This window comes from Dysidea avara, chromosome 7, assembly GCF_963678975.1.
Source record: "Dysidea avara chromosome 7, odDysAvar1.4, whole genome shotgun sequence".
Classification (NCBI taxonomy): Eukaryota; Metazoa; Porifera; class Demospongiae; order Dictyoceratida; family Dysideidae; genus Dysidea; species Dysidea avara.
Window position 1 is genome coordinate 37,432,227 of NC_089278.1, and position 24,864 is coordinate 37,457,090.

General features: G+C 37.5%; 2 protein-coding genes across 3 annotated transcripts in view; both read left to right on the forward strand.

Annotated features, from left to right (window-relative positions):
* LOC136259544 (serine/threonine-protein kinase BRSK2-like) overlaps positions 1–17,997 on the forward strand; it is a 24,443-nt gene extending 6,446 nt beyond the window's left edge. The window contains exons 4-21 of the mRNA XM_066053007.1: positions 1,408–1,493; positions 4,985–5,063; positions 9,566–9,627; positions 9,761–9,877; positions 9,930–9,963; positions 11,183–11,251; positions 11,953–12,099; positions 12,989–13,072; positions 13,123–13,235; positions 13,732–13,838; positions 14,892–15,033; positions 15,101–15,288; positions 15,356–15,440; positions 15,542–15,596; positions 16,741–16,806; positions 17,044–17,113; positions 17,354–17,485; positions 17,543–17,997. Coding sequence (XP_065909079.1) covers positions 1,408–1,493; positions 4,985–5,063; positions 9,566–9,627; positions 9,761–9,877; positions 9,930–9,963; positions 11,183–11,251; positions 11,953–12,099; positions 12,989–13,072; positions 13,123–13,235; positions 13,732–13,838; positions 14,892–15,033; positions 15,101–15,288; positions 15,356–15,440; positions 15,542–15,596; positions 16,741–16,806; positions 17,044–17,113; positions 17,354–17,485; positions 17,543–17,814 — 1,908 coding nt within the window. The 3' untranslated portion in view covers positions 17,815–17,997. The remainder of the gene's footprint in view (positions 1–1,407; positions 1,494–4,984; positions 5,064–9,565; positions 9,628–9,760; positions 9,878–9,929; positions 9,964–11,182; positions 11,252–11,952; positions 12,100–12,988; positions 13,073–13,122; positions 13,236–13,731; positions 13,839–14,891; positions 15,034–15,100; positions 15,289–15,355; positions 15,441–15,541; positions 15,597–16,740; positions 16,807–17,043; positions 17,114–17,353; positions 17,486–17,542) is intronic.
* Positions 17,998–18,070: 73 nt separating this feature from the next.
* On the forward strand, positions 18,071–24,198 carry LOC136259545 (uncharacterized). Of its 2 annotated transcripts, none has more exons than XM_066053008.1 (5): positions 18,071–18,216; positions 19,002–19,274; positions 19,524–20,258; positions 22,813–22,867; positions 23,517–24,198. In XM_066053008.1, exons 1-5 carry the CDS (start codon positions 18,174–18,176, stop codon positions 24,082–24,084), a joined length of 1,674 nt encoding a protein of 557 aa, XP_065909080.1. In that variant the 5' UTR covers positions 18,071–18,173; the 3' UTR covers positions 24,085–24,198. The 2 variants fall into 2 exon arrangements, with proteins under 2 accessions (XP_065909080.1, XP_065909082.1); XM_066053010.1 differs by having other exon boundaries at positions 18,098–18,216; positions 18,961–19,274.
* Positions 24,199–24,864: the final 666 nt, after the last annotated feature.

Here is a 24,864-nt window from a genome sequence, read left to right on the forward strand (position 1 = left end):
AGAAATGACCTGTCTGTCCAATTTGTTTTCAAATTCCAAAAATGCTGTTTATTGCATAGTAGCTGGTTGTCAATACCTAGTATCATGAGTTCATAATATATACTACTCTCATAAAGTTATGATGTAGCACTTCTGAGTTCACCCGTTTTCTTTGTATAATTAATGACGTCATTAGTTGAACCAATTGAACGCGTGCCTAACAACATCGCTAGCAACCAAATTAACTCCAGTTCTAAGTGTTCCTCACCGAACTACAATCGTTCCTTCATGCTTTAAGACCGCTTTGTAGGCATTTCTTGCTAGACCATTCATGAATACGGCTATCCTGAGCATCATGAGTGTGAAATGGTGCTAACTATTCTTGCACTTTTACAGCTGCTCGTACGTCACAAACCACAACATCTTGTTTTTATGTCATAACTTCACGATACGCCCTTCTACAGGAGTATATGAGAGTAGGATACTCTATGAACTCTTGCTAGTATTGTATGCCTGAGCTGTATCCATGGTGTTTTTTTGGTACAATATGTTACATCATACTTACCAAGGTAACAGCAACTATAACACATGCTTGTTATAGTGTATCTCGGTATCATTTTTGCACATTGATATCAGTAAAATATGAAATATTGCCCACTCTTAGACAATATACGTACAAACTTTAGTGCATACACTGAAACCTGCTGTAATAAGGTCACCTGTCTAAACCAGCCAACTTGTGCCAAAGTGACCTGCCTAATGTAGCCACCTGCTTGTAAGGTCAGGATGTTTTGTCTGGGCGGCTGAACAGATTTGCATCACTGACAGATTCACTGTGATAGCTGGTTCTGGGGATATCCTTAAAATCATCTAATATTATTGTTGTGTGTAAGAATTAATCAGTTTTGAGGTTTAGATCAGTGCAACACATACAACCACCAGCATCTGTTGTGGTTATTAATGGGTCCACATTTTCATGGTCTGTAAAAATACTAAGAGAGAAGTTGTTTTTATTTGTTTAGTGTTGGCTATTTCAGCTTGTTGAGACTGTAATCTTTAATTGTACGGTGTTAAATCTCGTAACTTACAAGAATTGTGTAATATGAGGACTACTCTCCTTTCAAATGGGAGGGTCACATAACAACGCTATAATTATTGAACAGGCCAAGCGTTTCTGGATTGTTATATTTTTTTGGAGAATTTTAAGCTTACCCTTTTCAAGAGGTAGCATTTCTACAGCAAGGAATATATGGTGAGATGGCCAATGTACCAAAGATTCTTAATGTTTGAAACATGTGCTCCACAATCCTTGTGCAGTTCTATTGTGTGATGATATTGTAACATGTTAACAACAGCTTGAACACCTTGCTATGTTGTATGTTATCCCCCCCAGGGGTCTTGTTAATCATCTATATTGTGTGTTGTTAGGTTGAGAGAGAGATTGCCATTATGAAACTGATTGATCATCCTCATGTGTTGGGTCTGTATGATGTATATGAGAATAACACTTACCTGTGAGTAGTGTGTGTATTGTGTGTACCGTACCACACGTACATGTATGTTAGTATGGTGTATGCTGTAATAGTGCTAGTGTGTATGGGAGTAATGCACCTGTCAATATTATTATTATTATTCCCCCATCTCTAGCAATAATAGAAGATTTAGTGTATATTTGATGCAGTACAATGCCCCAATGGCAGGTTGTGTTTTGTAGTGCACATGATTGAAACTTGAAATATACATTCAATAAAGCCATGGCTACAGGCTGCAAGCATATTATTGTCGTAGCGAATGTGTCATTATCATTACTCCAATGTATTCAAACAATATATGCCACTACACAAATGTTACTAGTAGGGGGAAGTTTGGACAGAAATTCCACTGGAGGTGTACTGGTGTTTTAGGCTTTCCCCACACAAAAGCAATCTGTAGAAGACTACACTAAATATTGACTAGCAGTGTTGTTATAGGCACAGTGCTGTACTGCATTGTTATAGTTTTGTGTAGACAATAAAGCATTGTTTTGATGAGACCACCTCATAATAGTGACCATGTCAGGTACATAGATCCATAAGGTGTACTTAATGAAGTATTAGTCAGAGCACAGCCGCAAGTGCTATATGAAAATATGGCACATAAAAGAACTGGTGAGACAAATATTGCATGAGGCAAAACAGAGTGTATTTCATCTCAAGGCCGCTCATTTAGTGCTACATTGCATGAGCAAGGCAATGTTTAAAGAACTTTTAAGTTCTAGCTGGAGTGCACAGACCACAGACCCATTCAAAGCCTTCAAGTGAAACAGTCGACTTCACTCTGGATACAGACATACCTTGACCCTCTGGAGTGCTTTTTCCTGTGGCTCTGGGGTACTTTCTTCTTCAATTAATCATCCTTGTCATCTTGATTTTAGGGTCAGGCACTGCATTGCTAACCATCTTCTGCCCACACACATGTACAGTGCTATAACTACCTCACTGTGGACACCAATATAGTACTGTGATCACTAATATAACACTGTGGTCACATATACTTACTGTACATGTACTGTGGTCACGTAAACTGTTCTGTATGGCAAATATAGCACTGATCTTTCACTCAAAAGTTCTTTTTAAATTAAAAAGTAATAAAAACCATTATTTTCATTATTTTCATTTTTTTCATTTTTTTAGCCCCAAATGAAGTTCTCTGTGTTGACACACTAGACGTAAACATTGTCCTCAATATTTTGGGTTGTTTGTGGCCTTAATATGGTGGTGTTTGTGGCCTTAATATGGAGGTGTTTGTGGCCTTAATATGGTGGTGTTTGTGGCCTTAATATGGAGGTGTTTGTGGCCTTAATATGGAGGTGTTTGTATCTCCTTTATCAGAGATTCCAGTAATTAGAGGAGTCTAGATATTGAAACAGACCATGCAGTGATTGTTTGATTGTGATATGTTTAGCTTAATTAGTGTGGTGTGTTTGCTTGTATGTGTTAATTGTTTGTTTAGCTAACTGATTATGATTAAAACAACACTCCTAATTGCTTTGTAATTCCAATCACATGATGCTATGCTCCTCTGTGCCAAGATATATTGTGTAGAATTACACATATGGAATTAAAATAAATTCTTACCATCTCTGTGTTATAGTTTGAATGCTCCGACTAGGTATCTACGCAATTCTGAGACCCAATACAGAAGCTACCCACAGTCTGCAAACCGTCAAGTCAGCATATTCTGTATGTAGAATATTTACAAGCGTAAGAGTCGAGGTAAAAGTAGGGTAAAGCAAGCTATCATCAAGCTTTACCTTCTCTAGCTTTAGTCATGGCAGCATCAGTGTTCCCATTATGTAACCAACCACTATTACATGTTAATATTATGCATACCCAGGCTTCTGTGAAGAAAACAAGAAACAACACTGAGAAAACAATCATCTGGGTTTGTAACCAACACACCTTCAGACTGTGTTCCTTAAGTGATAGCTTATAAAATATAAACCTGTTATTATGTAGAGACAATGTTCCAGCTGGATTACATTATGCTGACTGTGCATAATGGGGCATTACCTATTAAGAGCAACTTGGCAACTTTACACACCTAACAAGAAGTTGTCCCATTGTGTGAAGAAAGTTTGGTGGGAGGAACATGAGGCGAGTGAGCGGTATTTTGCTAAATTAAAAATCTGCCAAATCAACCTTCCAGTATAAAATCTGTACCATCTAGCATTTATAACTTATTATTTTCACCAGTTAGTGTTTGTGGTTTATTGGAATTTGTTGCAATAAATGGTTGGCATGCGCAAGTTCTTTAGCACATGGAAAACACAATACTCGATTTCCACCAACCTTTTTGTAGGCCATCAGTGATAAATTTATAATAAGGATTATTATAATCTAGTGCGAAGTTACAAGGAAGAGTTTGTTCACAGTCACTTACTGTTTGTTTCATAAACTCAAGAAAGAAGTGGAATGATAAATCTTATCTATGTGCTAAGTTTCCACAAGTTTGTTGAAGAATCTTCACTCTGATGCCTATCAAGATTATTTTTAAGTCCAGATATTAATCAATGCAGGCACATTATACCTGGTTTTGCTAAAATTATTTTTCATGTGTGTACCTAGACTTGTTCTGTCCATACTCGCATGAGCCAAAACACCTATATATTGTTAAATGAAGACAGAACATTGTTAAGCTTCCACATTGATGTATATGCTTTGCTCTTGGTGTTATCATCATTCAGTATAATGGTTACCAGGAAATAGAAATCTTATTAATGGTCATTTTCATTCTTATCCCTAATGTTTAGAGGAAACCCTTGTAATGAGAGGTTACCAGGAAGATGACTAAATCATTACCAAGATCTACTTCTTTAATGCATGTAGTGACCGTATCTGGTCAATAAAATGATTGAAACTCTAGTGTGACCTACATAGTTACTGAAGTTTTTGATTTTTGATCTTTTGGTCCTTTTAACAATGAAGCTGAAATTTAGACCCGGGAGCTGAAGAATGCTGTAACATCATAACAGTTTTGTGTGGAGTCCCTTTTAATCCCCTGGCCCAGAGGTGATGTGGCTATAAGATATTGCGACTGTAAGCACAAAGTCACAATTCTTCATATACCATACAACAAGAAATATTGATGAAAGGAAATTTTGACGAACTCACAGTTAATCAGCTTTGACGGATTAAAATTGACGAAAAGCAAAACACCACAGATCTGAACACTGACTTTTGAGGTGCTTATTGACATTTGATAAATCTAATTTGACAAATGTAACTGATTTATCAATTTTTCTTTTGTCAAAATTTCCTGTCGTACAGTCCCGTCACTCACGCTCTAACTAGGCCCCAGTGTGCTCACAAATAAGGTATCATATCAAGTTACCATGGACTACCATGAGTTGTTAATAGTTACATGGTGTTGGGTGGACTGACGGTGTGTGTAGCTACTAATTTGTGCTTGTAAATTACACACATTTTCTCATGGTTGGTACATATGGACTGGTGTGTACCTGTAGGTACCTTGTGTTGGAGCATGTGTCTGGTGGAGAGTTGTTTGACTATCTTGTGAAGAGGGGAAGATTGATGGAAAAAGAGGTATGTTTGTGTGTGTGTAGTGTGTGGTAGTGTAGAAATGAGAGCATATTAAAAATGTACTGAGTACAACATCAAGGAGGTTAATTGCCACTTGCAATTTAAACTAGCACATGTAAATTACACCCCAAGGAGGCCGCCTAATGTAATTCAACACGCTCCCATATGATACAGCTTGTGCTGTGTATATGGAACTGGATTCATATGAGCTCACAGTATCATGTCTTCCCACTACATGAAACCCACCCTGTGTGTACCTGTGAGGGTCTAGTTGCCACCATTGACTTGTTTCAGCCTATATACCATACAGTATAATAGTACCACTGTAATTATAAGGGTCATGCAGGTTTGAACTTTCTCACACAAAAGAATATTACCCTAAAACTAACCTCTTGATACCTTCATGACATCTTGGCAGTATTGGTTAGATAGAATTAAGCCCAAAACTGTCTTCAGAGTAGCCCAAAATCTTCCATGTCACTTCAGTCTGACAGATGCTTTTGGCATACCACAATACATACTTGTACAATACACACATCAAGGACTTACCCTTTTTCCTCCTTTGTGCTCCCGTTGCTTTTCACTGACAGTGCATAATGTCGACAATTCGTAGTAGTGCGTAATAGCTATCCATTTATAATAGCAATTGTCCATATTTCCATAGTAACTGGGTGGAGATGCTTTTTGTATTGTTCTTTGTTTGTGATGCTGTGTAATGGGTTGAACATGCAATGAAGCATAATGGCCACTTTGTCATTTTAGTATAGTAATAACTGATGGTTGGGACACACATTAAAATTAATGTTATGAAATGTCTGGCTTCATACAGGGAAATCTGTATGTCAAATCCATCACTGGACCCTTATTAACCTTTTAAGGATAACACATTGCTTTTCTAGCAGTTAGCCTAACACCTTGCATAATGCTTGTTTGCACAGATTAACCAACAAGTATTGAATAGTATGTGGTTACATAAAGTTGATCTAATTTTGTTGCAACTCATTCTAATTTGCTTTAATGGAAGGGATGTCCTTCCTTCCGTACAACTATTGATTATATACATAGTGTAATACAGCACCAATGTTGTATCAAGAACCCATATAGGTATAAGGTATACATTGTCATCATAGTTGTGTAATGGGCTCAATAGGAATCAATAGTATAGCCAATATGTTAGTATACCCCTCCTAGTAGTAATGTATAGTTTAGACTGGAAGTATATAATAACAATAGTTTTGTGATGTGTATATAGGACACATTGATAATCTGGACACCTTACAGTCTTATTTGCATTAGAGTAAACACTCCTGTTATTATTAGTGTACACATTTTAGACATCCCAAGTCAGGGAACATGGCCAACGAGGCAGTACAATTGCCTACTTCATCACCTCAAAATATTGACCACCTCTTTATAGTAACCATATATAGGTTTAGACCCAGAAAGAGACCATATCAGTCAGGTTTCACTATACTGGTACTAGTGTAACATACACTTTACACTTAGTGATCACATTGCTAATGTGTGCAAGAGACATCCTGATGGAAGAGGTGTGGGTGACAGGTATTGGTTTCCATATCCTGTTAAAGCAGGACATGTCTGGTAGTACTGTGAGATAACAATTTCATCACTTACAACATGTAGAGCACCCTTTCTCTCACAAACTCTTGACCAACATGCTTCCCTAGTGTCCCCTACAAATGTTGATTTTAGGAGTCTAACAATGCATACACAGATACAAATAGGATCATCGATGATTATTTTTCAGGATATCCTTTTTTGGAGTTCAGCTTCATTCCCTCCTATTTAAGGCTTGTGGTTGATAATTGGTTAAGTAGTAACATAATTAGTTTAGTAGTGGAGTGGATTCATGGTCACTGGTGTCCCATTGTGTTGAGGTGTTGTGTGGCTGCCAACAATGTAGTGTATAGTGTGTCGCTATGAGTACATGTGTGTGGTGTAAAGTATGTTCAACAATTCTTACCATCAAGCTAGATAGTGTACATAGCTTGTTCCTTAGCGAAGCCAAATAAACACATTGTATGCAAGTCTCATTGTCGTACAGTACAATAGTACTGTGTATACAAAGGTTTGGGTTTTTTTGGCCAAAAATATCACCCCAAACCCATCCTCATAATTCTTTCATGGTACCTTGGCAGTATTGATGAGGTAAGAGCAAGTCCAAGAAGTGTCTACAAAGTGGCCAAAAATGTTTCCGATAAGTTGCTACGGAATTTTCATTTTTTGTCTAGCGGAATTTTCTACTGGCTAACCAACTAGCTACAGTGTACCTGCTTGATACCTTCAGACAAGCATAACTCGACTACCACTAAGGCAAGGAGCTTGACTTTTTTTTTACTGTTAGATATCACTTCAGCCTGACTGATGATACCGCAGTACATACAATACATGCTTCATGGGCTTACCTGTGTCCTCCTTTGTGTCCCATTTCTCTGTACTGACAGCGAAAGGTGTCAATTCGTGGTAACGCAGTTCCCTTTCATAACAGGAATCGTCCAAGTTTTCCTTTGTGACTGGATTGATTGCAGAGGCCCTTCATGTAGTGTTCTTCATTAATAATACTGGTAACAGGCTGAACACAAAGTTTAATGGCACTTCACTTTTGATAATAATTGATAGTTGAGGTGCTCGTTCAGACACAAATTAATTTTAATGGCATGCCTGGTGTCATTCTTCCTTTGTGTGGGTTCATTAGTCATAATTATGTTATAAAACAATAAACAAAAGGAAAAATCAGTTATAGATCATAACCATAAAAACAACAGAGGTTGCAGTTATACTAGTGGACATGTGATCCCTATGATGTCATTGATGGATGAGGCTTCTGGTAGGGTCTGGGTATGAATATTTCAGTAATTGTAGTAATTGTTTGTGTTGCCATTAATGATTGCTGTATTTAGCCCAATTAGACACCAAATGAAAACACTATAGGATTAAAGAAGAGTTTTAACCAGTACTGGCAAGCAAATCCCTGAAGATGTGACTACACTTGTTTGTGCCATCACATTCTTGAGCAAGCTGAAATTATGTTACATCTTACTACACCTTGCTTTTGCCATAATGGTGAATGCTTGCAACACAAAATACTGGCAAGCAAAGGCTAAAAGGTATTTGAAAATACTGTTTGAAAATACAAATCACAAATCAAAAAACAAATTGTTTGAAAATACAAATCACAAAACGGTATTTGAAAATACCATTTTGTGTAAGCATACAATTACTACAAGTATAAGAAAAAATTAGGAATTTAAAATTTTTCTTATACTTGTTTGTGAAGTTTTTTTGCAAGTTCATGACCACTAAATAGCCTGCTTTTCACAAAACTAGTCACACTATTTTAAAAGAGTTAATCACAGCACTGTTATACTAGTCATATAATAACAACTAACCAGTGGGGTGGCTCTTCATAAGCCTGCAGACAATAATGGACGTGGATTCGTGCATATCTACGGAACATTATGGGAGTGGCTACTATATGTCTACAGACAGTAATTTACATGAGTGGGCGTGGATTCGTGCATACCTACACACCGATGAATGGGCGTGGCTACCATATGTCTACAGATACGTAAGTGGGCGTGGCTCATGAAAGAAGCAGAGCTACACTATGATGTGTAGTAACACGTCCACATTTTATTTAGCACGTGGGGTCGTACCCGAATAATCTGTAAAGCATGGATGACTCAGTTCAACATTGTTACTAAATAAACTATATTTATTGACTTACACATTGTTATATAGTTCACCGTGAGTTGCTCTCTCTGATCAATATCAACAGCGAGTCACGTACGCTTGCGCATGTATTCGAATAGTTTGATGCAATATACACTGGTAGACGGAAGCCGTACTGTAGTCTATTAACACTCAGCGGTAGAACCTTGACTGATGGCTGTGGTAAAGAAGGATAAAAGGTAAGACAATAGCACAAGCATTGTATGTTTATCAATATACCAAAGGTTTTTTCTTAAGCGAACTAGAAACGTTGCAAAAGAATTAGGGCTATAGCTGTAGCCAGTTTTCCGCTACGCTTGACTGAAGGTGTCAGGCAGGCAGGCAGGCAGGCAGTAGAAAATTCCGTTGAATAATTTTTTTTTTAAATTCTGTAGCAACTTGACGGAAACGTTTCAGGTCGATCTGAAGACACTTTTGGGCTTGGTTTTACCCAACCAATACTGTCACGTTGTTGTGAGGAAAAATTGTAGCAGTTTTTTGGGTTATATATATATCACGGATCGCCCCACACCTACTACTATACAGTACTACCGTACTGTACTGTATGATATCATCCTTGTTACTTCATGCAATAGTTTATCACAAGCTAATACACTGTTCAATTCTCTTGGTTGCTATTGTTTGCTCTTGATGCCACACCTTGTGTGGGTGTGAGATGTGTATGGTGTGTTTTTCTCTGTGTGGTGTGTATTTACATTTTATTACATTGTGTGATACAACAATTGTGTTAAGGTTATGTGCTCTCAATACAGGCCAAGAGATTCTTTTCTCAAATTATATCTGCTGTCAACTTCTGCCATAAACACTCTATATGGTGAGTTGTGTTGTGTGTCTGTATGTTAGTAAGTCTTCTGTCTGTTTGTTTACCTCTGTTTCTACCGTCTGTTGGACTGTCTTCTTGGTCCAGCTCATATTCCATGTCATAAGATTTCACTTAATAATTCTAGTCATCGTGATCTGAAGCCAGAGAACCTCCTACTGGATGAGAGCAAGAACATCAAAGTGGCTGACTTTGGTATGGCTTCCCTACAGGTGCGTGACCACATGTTGGAGACCAGTTGTGGGTAAGTATCCCACTTATAATTTAATTATGGGTTTGAGTTTGTTGTGATACAGGTCACCACATTATGCTTGTCCTGAAGTGATTAGGGTGAGTAAGTGTGTGGGTGGTTTGTCATAGTGTGGGGTACAGGTTAAGGTTTGTGGTATCATTTGTAATGCCTCAGTCAATAAACTACACTTGTAGTCACCACTTGTATTTACTCTGATTACAATGTGGTTTGTGAGTAATAGAGGATATGCGCACTATATTATTCGAAAGAAAAATGATCCATTAAAGTAGTGCAGCGGTGCTTTCCAAAAAAAGTGGACAGTGAATGACTATTGAAAATCCCATGCAAAAGTATGGGTAGCAAATGCAGCTCGGAATATAACTCACCACTAATGCTACAGGCAGGCTTTCTCTCGCCAGTTGTACTACCTCCTAGGTAGAAGAAATCACCTCTCCATAAGAAATGCTGATAACTTTGCTAAGACTATAACTCACCACTAATGCTATAGGCAGGCTTTCGCTCGCCAGTTATATTATCTCCTGGGTAGAAGAAATCACCGATCTGTAAAAAGCGCTGATATTACCACACTATGAATCAATTTACACTTCATTCACCATCAAAAGATCACGTGGTTATTAGAATGTTTTCGGTATGCATATCCTCTATTGGGATGACTTATTACACTTGGGTCCTCATGAAATTAGACCTCTAAAGTGAAGGCAACATACACTGATCTATAGGAATTCTCAGAGTAAGGCCACTCCAAATAAATTCTCTGTTTCCCGTCCACCGCCCGCATCTAGTTACTGTCAGCTCTAAATATTCCATTATTCCGTATTCTTCCATTATTTTCTGGTTATTCTTGCATACTGAGAGGCTCAGTAAAAGCCATCTTGAAACAGTGTCAGATCACGTGTCAGCAGTGCTATTGAGTTGACACAAACTTCACGTTTGTACTATTTTTGCAACTTGAAAAGGAAGGAACAAGCTTAAGCATGCTTTAATGTAGCTTTCATGGTTGTGCCAGGCAAATAATGGCTTTAAAAGCTGCCAATCTTATAATGAAATAATGGAAATGGACCACCCGCCCGCATGCAAATATGCTTGAGTCCAGGACGGGAAACAGAGAATTTATTTGGAGTGGCCTAATCCCTGTAGTCCTCATATTAGACCACTACCAACAGTACAATGATTTTGGAACATCAGTCTTTGAGCTTGTATGTATAACAGTGAAATGTACTGATCCTAGTGAACATCAGTTATGTGTGATTGCTTGCACTGTGTAGTTTAATGGTTCCCTAATGCTATTTGTTACAGGGAGAACAGTATGATGGTCGCAAGGCAGATGTGTGGAGTTGTGGAGTAATCTTGTTTGCCTTACTAGTGGTGAGTACTACAAGTAGTCAGTGAGAATGGTTTATTCTGACTATTTACCATAGAGTCGAGTTGTTAAGTGCATGTGCCTATTAAGCACATATTATTTGTTAAGTGTATTTCTTGTCATTAACCATGGCTGATAGGTGCACATGGCCCAACTCAACATGCAACAAAGCTACACACAGGAAGAAAAGCTGGAAGTATTGGAAAATATTACTGTCTCCTCCAGCGCTTACGTCTCCCTTCAGTATGTATACAGCAAATCAGCCTTCTGGATTGTGTTATTCTTGTTCATCACAAAGGAATTTCACCTGTAGATGTACAGTCAAATATCCTTATACATGACCACAAACTACTCTATTGCAATGTGTGTTAAATACACCATAATTATTTATTAAGCGTATGCGCCAAACAGATGCTATTATTTTACAAAAGTTTTTTCCGAAAATTATAAGCACATGTGCTTGACAACACTACTCTATAGTACCACTGTAATACCAGAGATTTGTATGTATTCTATACCAGTTACTATCCAAGTATTTTCAGTGTTCCCATATATGACACTCTAGTTGGATTTGTTAGAAGGGTCCATAGGTCTGCCAGAATCATAAGAGTTATAGCATTATCATTAGTGATCAGTTGGTACATTGTCCTTCTTTAATTTTGTCTGGAATGTTGTGTATGATTTCACTACTCTACACACACTGTAGGGAGCCCTGCCATTTGATGATGACAACTTGAGGGTGTTACTAGAGAAAGTAAAGAGAGGAGAGTTCAAGATCCCATCATTTGTACCATCACCAGCTCAAGAACTGATCAGAGGGATGGTACATGTTAACCCTGCTAAGAGATTGACTGTAAGAACTGTGTACATGTATGTGTGTAGTGTTTATTTATTGCATGTGTTGTGTGTGCATGCACATCTGTATACGTTATAAATGTTCAGTGTCTTTACAGTGACTGTTGTATTAGAGTGTATTGCACATGTTATGAAATACAAGCTGCTATTTGAGTAAATCAACAATACATTGCATGGTTGCTGGAGATGGGATGACTTTTCATTGCTTAAGACTCTTGTTTGGTCACTAGAATATTCTGAATGTTGTGTTGGGGTAGTTAAGCTGTAGAACTGTGTGATTGTGATTACTGCTCAGTGAATAGGTAATCACACACATTTGAGTGCAATTAGAAAATAATTGTATAAGTAACAGTCAAAATTGCATGAGGCAAAGCCAAGTGAAATTTTGGCTATTACAAGTACAATCATTCCCTAGTTGCACGAAAGTGCGTGTGATTGCCTACTAATCACATAGTGACCACCTTCCATGCTAGCAACTGTTACTAAGCAACAGGCAACACCATTCGTCATTTGGTTCCAATAGAATCATACCATACTGTTAGATTAACAGTGCGATTTTGGAAACTACCAGTGTGATTTGGGATTAAGTGCACTCCTACTATTGGGACTAAATGTATGGCAAACCAAATCGCTATGTAATTATGACATGAACAAAGTGTTTGTGTGTAATTAAACTGACTGCAAGATCAGAGTACATGCCGGTTGATTGAGACAAACAGAAGCATCACTTGGTCATAAACAAAGATCATTTATATACAGTTTTGTTTAATAATCTATTAGAACCTACATCTTTCTGATACTTTTTAATCAAAAACTGAAGCCATTAGACATTTAGATAATTTACTTTAAGTTTATCAGCTCTCATTGAGGGTATTGGTTACTCACAGATGGATGAGGTGATCAAACACCCGTGGGTGAGCAGTGGAGGATATGAGATTGAAGATGTGCCAAAGATGGAGCATGCTGTGCAGGTATGGAACCTCTACATGGTGTAATTTAATTGGTTGGATTATCACTCTAGACAGTGCCACTTCAGAGTCGTAGTGAAATAGATCCGGACATTTTCAAGAGCATGGCATCTCTGGGATGTTTTAAAGATAAACATGCATTAATAAAAGCCTTGATGTCTGAAGAGTGAGTCTTGTGTGTAACTCAGTCTGTATACTATGCATTGTGCACATGAAGCAAGTCCAAGGAATTTAGTTATTTTACAGCTGAGACAGACACCTTTGGGGAATTTATTTTTGTCCTTTGTACAGAGGTGTCCCCAATTAAGGGTTACTAACTTTGTTGATTTGGGACCTAGCTAGACAAACGTCCTTTACAAAAAGGTTGTCCAGAATTCATGGGTGTCCTTTAGGATGGGCAGTACATAGTCATCTGGCTGAGACAAATATAGACTTAGCTGTATATCAAGATTAGTGAAAGTAGAGATCAAGCTTTGTGTAAAGTGCATGAATCAAAAGTACAAGAAGTTTTGCATCTGATCAGTTAGGAAATTAACTTCTAAGGCATGAAATTTTAAGCACAAGTTCAACCTTACAGTACAGGTATGTGTAAGGGTTCATAATATTGAGTATGTGTGTACAGCTTATATGGGCTACACTATCATTGTATGCTATCACTTTAGCCCTACAGAGGAAAAGGTCATTTACTTTCTGTTGTTGCTACGTAAAGAGCATCGTCCAAGTCTTGAAGATGTGCAGAAAGCACCTGCCCTAGGAAATGAACTAATAGGTACGTGTATACTGTGTACTTGTGAATTGAAAATTGATGAAATGGTGTGTGTTGAAAGTTTGATGAAATTGGCATGAAGGTACCGTTGTTCACCAAGTGACATGAAATTTTTCAAACTCTTTTATGCAAAGCTTTAATTCTTTGGTATTGTGACACATATTAAAGCCAGATTTAAGAAAGTGTCATTTCTATAGGCTAGATGCTATCTTAATACAAACTCTCTCTATAAGACTACTGTAGTTTAGATTTTAGAACAATGCTTCAACTAATGATACATGCAGCTACAACTTCTATTGGTTTTTGTAGCTGGTTTATAAACAAGTGTAATATATAATGTACATTGATGCTTGTAAGGGATAAAATGTGGCCGAATTTTAGAAAACCGTCCATGTACGCACAATAGTACACAACACAATTCCCACCAAGAACTTATGCAAGTTTTTGTCGTCGCACTAGTCGACAAATTGACTCTCCTAAGTTCTGGGTATTGTGATGCTATCCTGTCCATAACAGTCTTTGTTTCAACTCTGGTTTAGTTACATACGCTTGTATACATTGTGATGATGAAAAAATGTACAGACTATGTGTGGTACTGAAATATGTGCCAGTCCATCACTTTGCTCCAGTATGTGTTTAGTAGAGTTAGTTCTAACCCAAACTTCATTATGATCAGTAGACTACAAGCCACAGGGCTAATTTGGGCTATAGGGTATGGATAACAGAGATCCACTGTAGTGTACATACTCCCTTAAAATAAATGGTGACACTGAAATGCTGCCATTAAAAACCACCATAGAAATATCACATACAACAAACAGTGCCTTAAGGAATTCGTTAAAGAAAGCCGAGTATTAAAAGCACTAAAACCCTAGAATATTTTTAGATCTACCTACGTACGTACCTGTCAGCCTGCCAACCAGTTGAAATTAATTGTACTAGTAGATAACAGAGAATCTATAAAATGAAGTTTCAAGATGTGTGGACATTGATGGTTTTATAAAATTTGGTCACAAATGGTGATACAAGTTTAATTGAAGTGTGGTGTATGTGTAGACCCTCCAAGAAAGAGGCTGGACTCCAGTGTTAGTAACTCACAGATGGTGCTGGAGAGAGTCAGGTCACACTCTATTGGTAGTTCCTTCAGTAGCAGTACCTCTGAACTGCCACAAATAACAACTAGTTCTCCTGCTCTGGGGTAAGTCTGTCTGTCTGTGTGTCAGTCAATCACACTACACATGCTCATCACGCTATCTCTACTGTAGGGTACAATCACCAATAAAGAACCACCCAGAGGGTTACTATAGTTACAGTCCAACCACTCACAGAGGCCGTACAAGTGCTCCAACTTTACCAGTAGGGGCCACACCCCCAGGATCGCCTTGGAAACGAAGAATATCTACCATCAGATCTTTTGTGGGCTCACCAAGATTTCACCGAAGAAAATTGGATGGTATGTGTAACTACCCCTATACTTGTATAGGCTTGTGTTTACTACATCTCATACCCCTCCTATACAGGTTCAGAAGGAACTATCACCCCAGAGTTACCTGAAATGAATGAAGTACCTCCGTCATCACCCCCAATATCACGATCACCACCAACGTGAGTGTATCATGATGGTGTATGGTGATGATGTAATTGTCATCACGATGTTGTAAATCATTTCATGATGTGTTCTAAAAAATACCACCTAACCTCTATAGGGTCAAGAAGTCCTGGTTCTCTAACTTGGTAACAAGTAGTGGTGAAAAGGAAGAAGTGAGTGTAATGCTAACGTGTTTAAATATCTGTTATATTATAAATCGTTGATACAAGGCAAAGCATCACTTGGAATTTGCTAAAAATTTAGAACAGTTACTTAATGAATGTAATTGTGTGGTAGGAAGGTGTTTCCCCAATCCAAACTGGTTCGATTTATAGCAAGCTTCTGGTAGTGTCTAATCACTGGACTGGAATACTGGAATGGACTACTGGAATGGACTACTGGACTGACATTTTTTTTGGTTTTACACATTTTAAGGGTGGGGTTACTGTACATTTGGGTGACTTGTGACAACATTTCAGCACTGAGTGGTGAATATGGTCCTGAAAAGTAGTTGTGATAAGCCAAATGGGTTAAATTAAATGTATTCTATTCACTGCTTGACAGTACCTACTCTACTGTATAGCAGATACTGACATGTAGGTATACCCAGAAATGTTTCTCTCTTAGGCACATGTGATTATTGTGATACAACTTTCTATAACATACGTATATTGTGAATTGGTGGCTAGTCACTGAAGTCCATGATACACGTATGTAACTGTGTGTAATGGGGGCACATTAAATTTACCTACTAAAACTTGTTTGTACTGTATGCCATTGTCTATGACCATGCAATCTTATTCTCCTATTAACAGTTAAATGGCATCTTAATACAATTAACAGAATGCAGACATTTTATTCCAGTAATGAAATAATGACCAGTCATGCAATGGGATCTAGTTTGTGTGTTCACACACACCATCTATGTTATAAAAAAAGTTGCATAATCACATGGGCCTAACAGTGAGAGAAACATTTTTGGATATACCAGTATATCTGCTATACAGTAGAGTAGATACTGTCAAACAGTGCATTTAGCTGAACCCATTTGGCTACATTCTGTATTATATTCACCACTCAGTGCTGAAATGTTGTCACAAGTCACCCAAATGTACAGTAATCCCACCTGTAAAACCAAAAAAATGTCAGTCCAGTATTCCATTCCAGTATTCCAGTCCAGTGATTAGACACTACCACAAGCTTTCCAAACTTCTATTCATGACGTAGCAAGGTTTGGAGCTTTGGTCATCCGAACATAGATGTGTCTCCCCAGTGAAACATCAGTACCAATATTACAATACTGTGTATACTCCACAGGTGATAGTGATCTATCAGGACAAGTCATTCATTGAACTGAGAGCTAGTGCCATGGGAGCTTGTGCTGTAAGTTATGCACAATTTGAGCCACACCCCTTAGCTAAGATACTTACATTTGCTATTGTCAGTACACTGAAAGCTGCTCTAATAAGGTCACTGTGTAATATGGTCACTCATCAACTTACAAAAGTGACATCGGCTTTTTGCATTATAACAATTACACAAATTAATTCAATGGGCTGATAAGAATTGACTAGTTCACTATTGTGTGTTCACCTTATTACTTTGCTGTATGTCTGATAGGCTTGTAGTGTTAGCTGTACTGAGCTGAGTGACAACAGCTTTAAGCTCAAGTATGACTCTCGGTCAAAGGGTAAGTCAATTGTATCTGTGCTGCGTAGTTATCTGTAAGACACCTCTTGTTGAAATGATGTCTGTGTATTGTGTATATAATTTAAACCCTAGGTCCTTGTATTAAACCATATCCTTCGAAACCATTGTGTCAGCAGATTGTGGTAGAAAAGTTTCTTTAAAACACAGTAACCAAAAGAATTCATAGTTCTAATTGCCTAGTTTTCACTGCTAGTACTGGACAATGTTCTTCCCTTTACAGGCAAAGCAGTATTCAAGAAGACAGTTAAACTAATTCTAACCATCAACACTGCTGACAGTAGCATCACCGAGAATGGTAGCATCAGACAAACCATGCCAGAAACATACACTGTCACATTTACACACATAGCAGGTAAGCAGAGAAATTTTAAAATCCATGACTGTATTTATAAATACATGAAATTCATAGGCTCACCTCGTCGATTTAAAAAGATTTGTGAGCGTATCCAAGAAGCCATTTTGAGACCCTTCCTTATAATGGACAGTCGTCGTAACGGCCCCTCCATGTCATCCGATGACATGCTAAGTCTCCGTACCAATGGGGATGAAACAGACAGGCTAACACCAACAAGAATCATGGTCACCAGGGAAACCAATGGGAGATCATCATCTTCAGGCAGTAACACTCTCTTAGCTGACTCTTCTGACAATGAGTCTGATGATGATTTATTGAATGGATAATTTGATAATTATTTTGTCATTGTTTTACATTTGTTAAAATATTATTGTAATTAGTTTTTGTCGTAACAATGTGTAGCTAGTAAACAGCTCACAACATATTATTTTATTAATTTAGTGTTTTATGTTTGTAAAAATTGTTGTTTGGTGATTATGTGTATTGACTAGTTCGTATATTGTATTAGATGTCTCCTCCATAGTGATTTAATATTCCTTGGGATTTAATTTTCAAGATTGGTTTAATTTACAAGGTTTCTAGGTATTTCGTATTTCTAATTCAGGCTGTAATTAGGAATAAAATGGCTTATGGATTCAGTCATAGATTATACTCTCTCGAGAATCTATGATTCAGTGAACGTGAGATGAAGGGTGCAGTGCGAGGTGCAGTGTCATTTGGGATGCCGTGTAAGTTGTGTTTAATGTAGCAGTTTGTAGTAGTTATCACTGTCCTTCATGGTCCCGCCCCCCAGGACAGTCGGACGAGACTGTTATCCTGTTTATTGTTGCATAGACATCAGAGCCATGGAAACAAGTGTTTGTAGCAGATTTTTCTATATAGCTATAATACATTCCTACTTTTCTGAGTATACATTTGCTATCAATGGGTAAGGGGGAGCTAGGGTGGTGGAGTGGTATGTGGGCAGGTGATCACAGGAAACAAGGAATCAATAAAATTAATCATCATGAGAGCTTGGTAATATTAGGCCATTCCTTGTTTCTCATCGCCACCTTATAGATTTATTACTGGACAGACAGACAGTGTTTGATACATCCAGGGGAACATCATTGCAACCATTTCATAGTTGCTACCTTTGATTTCACAACTTTTTTTCACCCAGTCAAGCACCCTTTTTACCAGCCTAAAAGAAATACATACTATATACACTGTTGATGTTATTTGATATAAGAGTTGTACCACATAATAGTAAACTCTATTATGTGGTACTTATGTCTGAGTGTCAAGGGCTTTGCACATTGTGAAACAAAATGGTAGTGGCTCTAACCTCTTAGTTATCCTTCTGTTAGGGGATGTATGATACATCTCGCACCTTTCAAGATTGAGGTACTATAGTAGAGCCGTCTTATACTCTAATATAACAATCATTATATATTTTCATTCACCCATATCTGTTTTTGCTGCACCTAAAGTGGGAAACAAATGAAGGCCTACCATAAATGTTATGTTGCAGTAAGAGAAATACCAGCAGCCTCTGATCTGTACTCTAAAGTGGTCCCCCATCACACCAGACATTGGAGGACAGTTGGTATAGCACTAGGACTGGCCAGATCAGTGATGGATAATATTGAAAATGATTACACTCACAATATGGAGCGTATGAGGAGGGTGCTAGACAAGTGGCTACAACAAGATGGCATCAATGCCACTTGGGGTAAACTGGAAACTGCCATCACTAATGTACGGAGAGCAGAATTAGGACTTGACCCGTTTGAAAATGAGATAAGTAAGTAATATGCTTGTATGTTAATTGGCATGTCCGTAAGTTTTCCTAGTACATGCAGAATAATGTCAGTCTGACAATTATGTCTGAGCTATTTGAGTTAGCTACTTTTGGTACTCTTTGTCCCATGTTGGTGTCACATATAGGCCTGAGCTTTACAAATAATAAGCAGTGATGAATGAAGTATTCAAGTGTTTTTTTTTATTGGCTATTTTCATGTAAGAAATGACAAATGTATTGTTCATCACACAGGAGAATCCAACTTTACTATGGAAATCGTCCCCTTTATAGACATAGACTTTACCAGTTGTGAAAATGTTGATGATGCTTTTTCACGTTTTACGGCTGAAATGTTTTTAATTCTCTGTAAAGTCAAGTTCATCACATTACGCAGGGCTTGTCTGGAGAATGTCAATAAAATTGGAGGAGCAGTTCTGCCTGAAAATCTTGTGACTGAGATAAGAACTGCAAAAGACTTAGATGATTTGTTTGATGTGTTGGGCAGTTCACCATATTGGAACTGGATGAACATACGAATGTTAGTGAAGATGGCAAATGTTTCTCGTCAACCTGCAGCATTAAAACTGATTGACCGGTACAGAGAGGAAGTGTACTCTAGGAAAGTAATGGAAATTTTGAGGCAAATTCCCAATTTGAAGATACCAGATAAGTATTATACAGCAATAAAGGAAAAGTGGAATAAGAACCTTGATGAGATAACGGTACAGGATCTTGTTACCCACTGGTCTGACGTTGAGAGGAAATTTGATGTACAGGAACCAACAGTATTGTTAGATAGAGTGGTAGAGGGTTGTCTTGTGATCCACTGGCTTGTACCTATAAATATTATTGAACATGTTGTCCTGTCACTAAATGATCAGCTATATGTGCTGCCTGATTCTTTGTATTTTGATGTTGGAGGTATTGTGATCAAGCAAGATGTGTCTACAGCCCTACTTTGGTCTTCAAGGCCAGCATCAAGTGATGGTACGTCCAGTATGCTAAAGTTTTGTCGTATACTATATAGCTGTATTGTGTGAAAATCCAATATGTAACCACAACATGTTATTGAAAGGTAATTGTGATATAAACATTTCATGATAGAGAAAAAAGATATCTCTAATAAATAAGAGTGAGCCTCTACAGTGAGTAACTTACATGTAGCGTAAAATGTAATCATCACTACAGTTCACATGATCTTTGCCATATTTGACACCTCAGTTTATGATCCATGCAAAAACAATAGTGTCAACATAATTGCAGGGCCGCCATCTTTGATTTCACAACTTTTTTCACCCAGGCTTTTTAAGACCGCACATTTTTTTTTGAGGACTTCTAATAGAACATACATAGAACAATCTAGGGTAGAGTTATGAAATTACAAACGTTTATATTTAAATCAGAATTTCAATATTACAACAGTTTAGTGGTTAAGTATGGAGGTCCCTGCTTTGAACTCCAGTAAGTTGTTTTGGCATTTTTGTACACCTCTTTACCCTGCATGCAGTGACTGCTCTATTAGAGTATCTTTATACAGTGAGTTTATACTTGTTTGGTTATAACTTTTTAGCTGAAATTCTATTGTTTTTCAAACTATCAAAAGATACTGCTACGATGATCAGCCTGTGTACACACTGATTTTCCAGTTGTTCCCATACTCAGTTTACCTGTAGCTGTGACAGAAGTTTAATATTTTATTTATTTTATTTATTGTTGCTTTACAACACCAGATGCAAGATTACAGAATTAAAATAGCAATGTACAAAATAGATGGTGAACAAATCCTCATATAATTCCTTGTATATATTCATCATATTCACAGCAAACTTGGTACATGAATTTGCCTTTAAACTTTTGTCCCAAAGATCAAGTGAAATCAAGCTATACATTTACATTTTACGGCAATTTTTGCAAAGTGTGCGACAAAGCCCCCATACCCCCTATGACTTAAGAAGAAAGAAATATAACAAAGAAATTGAATAGAAACTTTGAACGCCCATATCTCACAAATGGCTGGTACGAATTTAATCAAATTTGCTATGTAGCCTACTCTACCTGGTGGACAGCTATAATGCAAAATGGTGTGTTTTGGAGAAGGGGGCCATGGAGCTATGCACACGTGAAAATGCAGTTTTCTTCCTGTCAATATACTCACGCTGGCACGACACATTACCTTGTATCTTTATAGGTTTTCAACTTGGCACCATATAGTGGAAAGGCTAAATTTTCAAACGATTCAAAAGTAGTTTGCATCATTGAAAATAATTTATAAGTGCCAATATTACATCTTAGAAGTGATAATTGGAATGAAAGTTGATCAGGTGATTGTTTACGCTACCACATGAATCTTGTAGCCTAGTTAATATCCTAGTTAATATCCTAGCCTGAGTGAAATGATAGCAAATAGCTAGACTACCTAGAAGAGCCACCAACTCATCGTGGCTCAATCCACAGGTCACTTGGATTCCAGTCAAACAACACAAGTTGGCCTATTCATGCTACAAAGCAGGCAGCAGTGGAACAATATTATTAAACCAGATGAATCTTTATCAATATCTATGCATACTGCAACAATCAAAGGAGCGAATTCTACTTTACAGTCAACATAACATTGTTATCTCTAGTGTGCAGTTATCAAGGTGCAGCGTAGTATAAAGATATTTTTTGAACTTTATGGTATCAGGCACAAATAATTCTTTTTCCATACTAAGTCACTCACCTAGCACACAAGGCAAGTCTTGGCTAATTTTTTTTCTGTAGTGTCGACGCCCTGATTAGTTAAACCATACAGTCCTTTGGGGTCAGTCAGTTACCTCACCAAATATTGCATGTATCAAAACGGCTTTTCTGCTAAACAAAAGCTTTATCATTTTGTTAAAAGAAGTTTCTGATCATTTGTCAATCTTGATGGAATTCTTTGTGTATACCACATAGTGAACCATCCATTGCAGTCTTCAGAGTTTGTCAATGTTTCAGTATACTTATTAGATCATTTCATTAGCTAGTTAGCTATTACTATTACTACGTACTATATTTTAGTTGCAGGTTGTATACAACAGTCTAGTTTGAAATTATTATTATTATTTATTTGTTTTTACTGTACAGAAATCACAAATGGTTACAACACACAGAAATATATTACTTCAGTTATTACAAAAATGATCCAGGGAAGGGGAATTGACTATGTAGTGGGGAGGAGGTTCCAAAGTTTAATCACAGAGGGGGAAAGGAAAATTTATACGAGTCAATGTTTGTCATCAGTTACTTGTAGTATACTTTTCTTAATCATGAATCATTAGGGGTAAAGTAATCTTTGGGGATATTATCGATTATTAGTATTATAAATAAATAAAAGAACCTGCACATGCTTCCATTTTGACCCCTCCTTTCTCCCCTTTCTAAAAGTCTGGATCCACCTTTGTGATAAGAAATTTATCTACAGATGTATCTCATCAAGAGTGTGTAATAACTCCTAATAGTGTCATAAGTAATACCTGCTTCAGTCATATGCTCACATGATACTTTGTATTTCTATTTATAGAAGATCAAGTTCAGGATACACCTTTTCACCAAATGGCTGGCAGTTCACCAAAAAAGTATGTGCATTGTGATGAAGGCGTAAAATGTTACACATACTGACAGTGTATGTCAATTAATAATTATGTTGATGTTCACACAACACACACATATGCACACGCACCCACTCAACACACACACACACACGCAACCACGCTTGGACTTGAAAGGAAGCCATCCAATGAATAATGCTTGTCCTGAAGAACATTGACAGCCACATCAAGAGTGGGTAGTTATACACTTATGTGGAGACATGTCTACAGAACACACACACACACACACACACACACACACACACACACACACACACACACACACACACACACACACACACACACACACACACACACACACACATATTTAAAGCAATATAGTTTTGCAGCTGCTATACTCGTACAGAGCCTGTGGCCAAAAGGCATTCATGATGTCTAAAACAATGTTGGCATATAACACTTTGAATGTACAACTGCCCAGACATTTAATACAGTGTCAGCATTATTTAAGTGTTCACATGGGGTGCATGCAGAATGGTACATACACACATCTAACATACAACTTATTTTCATATATATATAAAATTATGGGACTCCAGACCCAAAATCCTGCACAGCAGGGACTCATTAAAATTTAGTGCTGTTTCTATTCAACTGACTTCTGTTTAATTTGTAGCTCATCATGGCCACAGCAACTATCACCAATAATTGAACTATTATTAGAAGATTCGTTACAACATGGAGGACCATTGATTACAATGGATTTACTACAACCAGTATTAAAACTACTATTAGATTCACTGTTAAATCAGTTACAACAGCCATCACTAATCCTATCACTGTTTGTACCACTAGTACAGCGATCACTACAGAATGTATTACCAACACTTCTACAACAACTAAGACAAATGCTACAGCCAATATTACTACCACTGCTCCGACCATTACTACTGCTACTACTACAACGATTAGGGCCATTAGCTCCACTGGTACGTCCACTTATACAATTACTATTAGAACAACTAGAACCACCTGAACCACCTGAACTACCTGACTGGGAACTACTACTAAGGGAACTACCAGAACCACCTGAACTACCAAAACTACTTGACTGGAAAGATGACAGTAGTGACACTGTGAGAGACAACACAGCTATACTCTATACAGGGGAAACAGAACCACTCGAGCTAATCACTAGCTCAACTAAGAAAACAACCACCTCCAAAAATAGTGTTGTAGTCTAGACAAAAGCAACTTGAGTACAGCTAAATAGCAGAACCCAATGTTTGTATATATTAGCTGTTAATACACACACTACAGTGTACGTTTACTGCTGCAACTAATTCTGACTTTTGTGATCTGCACCAAATTATAATTACAAGTGAGGGTATTGAATACTCCATAGCTCTACCTATGTAGATGTGATTTATTCTCACCTGACACTCAATTGCAACTTCAAGAGATTGCCTGCACACACATGTAGGAGTTCATAATGGTATGAACTCAATATGGGGTAATTATTGTAGCTCTCTATGCCATTTGCATTGACAATATAGAAATGAATTTGTGCAGGTCAGTGTTGTCATCAATGCAGGGGAAGTGATTGGAAAATACCAAGAATTCACTAAGAACTCTTGATATAGGATTGGAAATTATACTGTTCTGATACAGTAAAACCACCACCTCTTTAAAAAGACCACCTCAAGATAGTGGCGGCCAGCTAGGCTGCTAATGTAAAGCACTTCATGACCTCATTACAAATAGTATCCTCATTATTAATGACATAATGTCTCATAGGTGGCCCTATTAATATATATTATGTGTTTCATATTCAACAACACAGTCACGAATCATGTGAGGTAGTGTTTCAGAGATCGCCTATGTTTTTGCCAAAATCCTAATAGAACACTCACTTAAACAACAGCATCCCCAACCCTGGAATAAGTGTAGGTCCACCAGTAAATTAATATGGAGTCAAAAGGAACCAATAAAGATACTTTTTAAACTACTGAAGTTTCATCTTA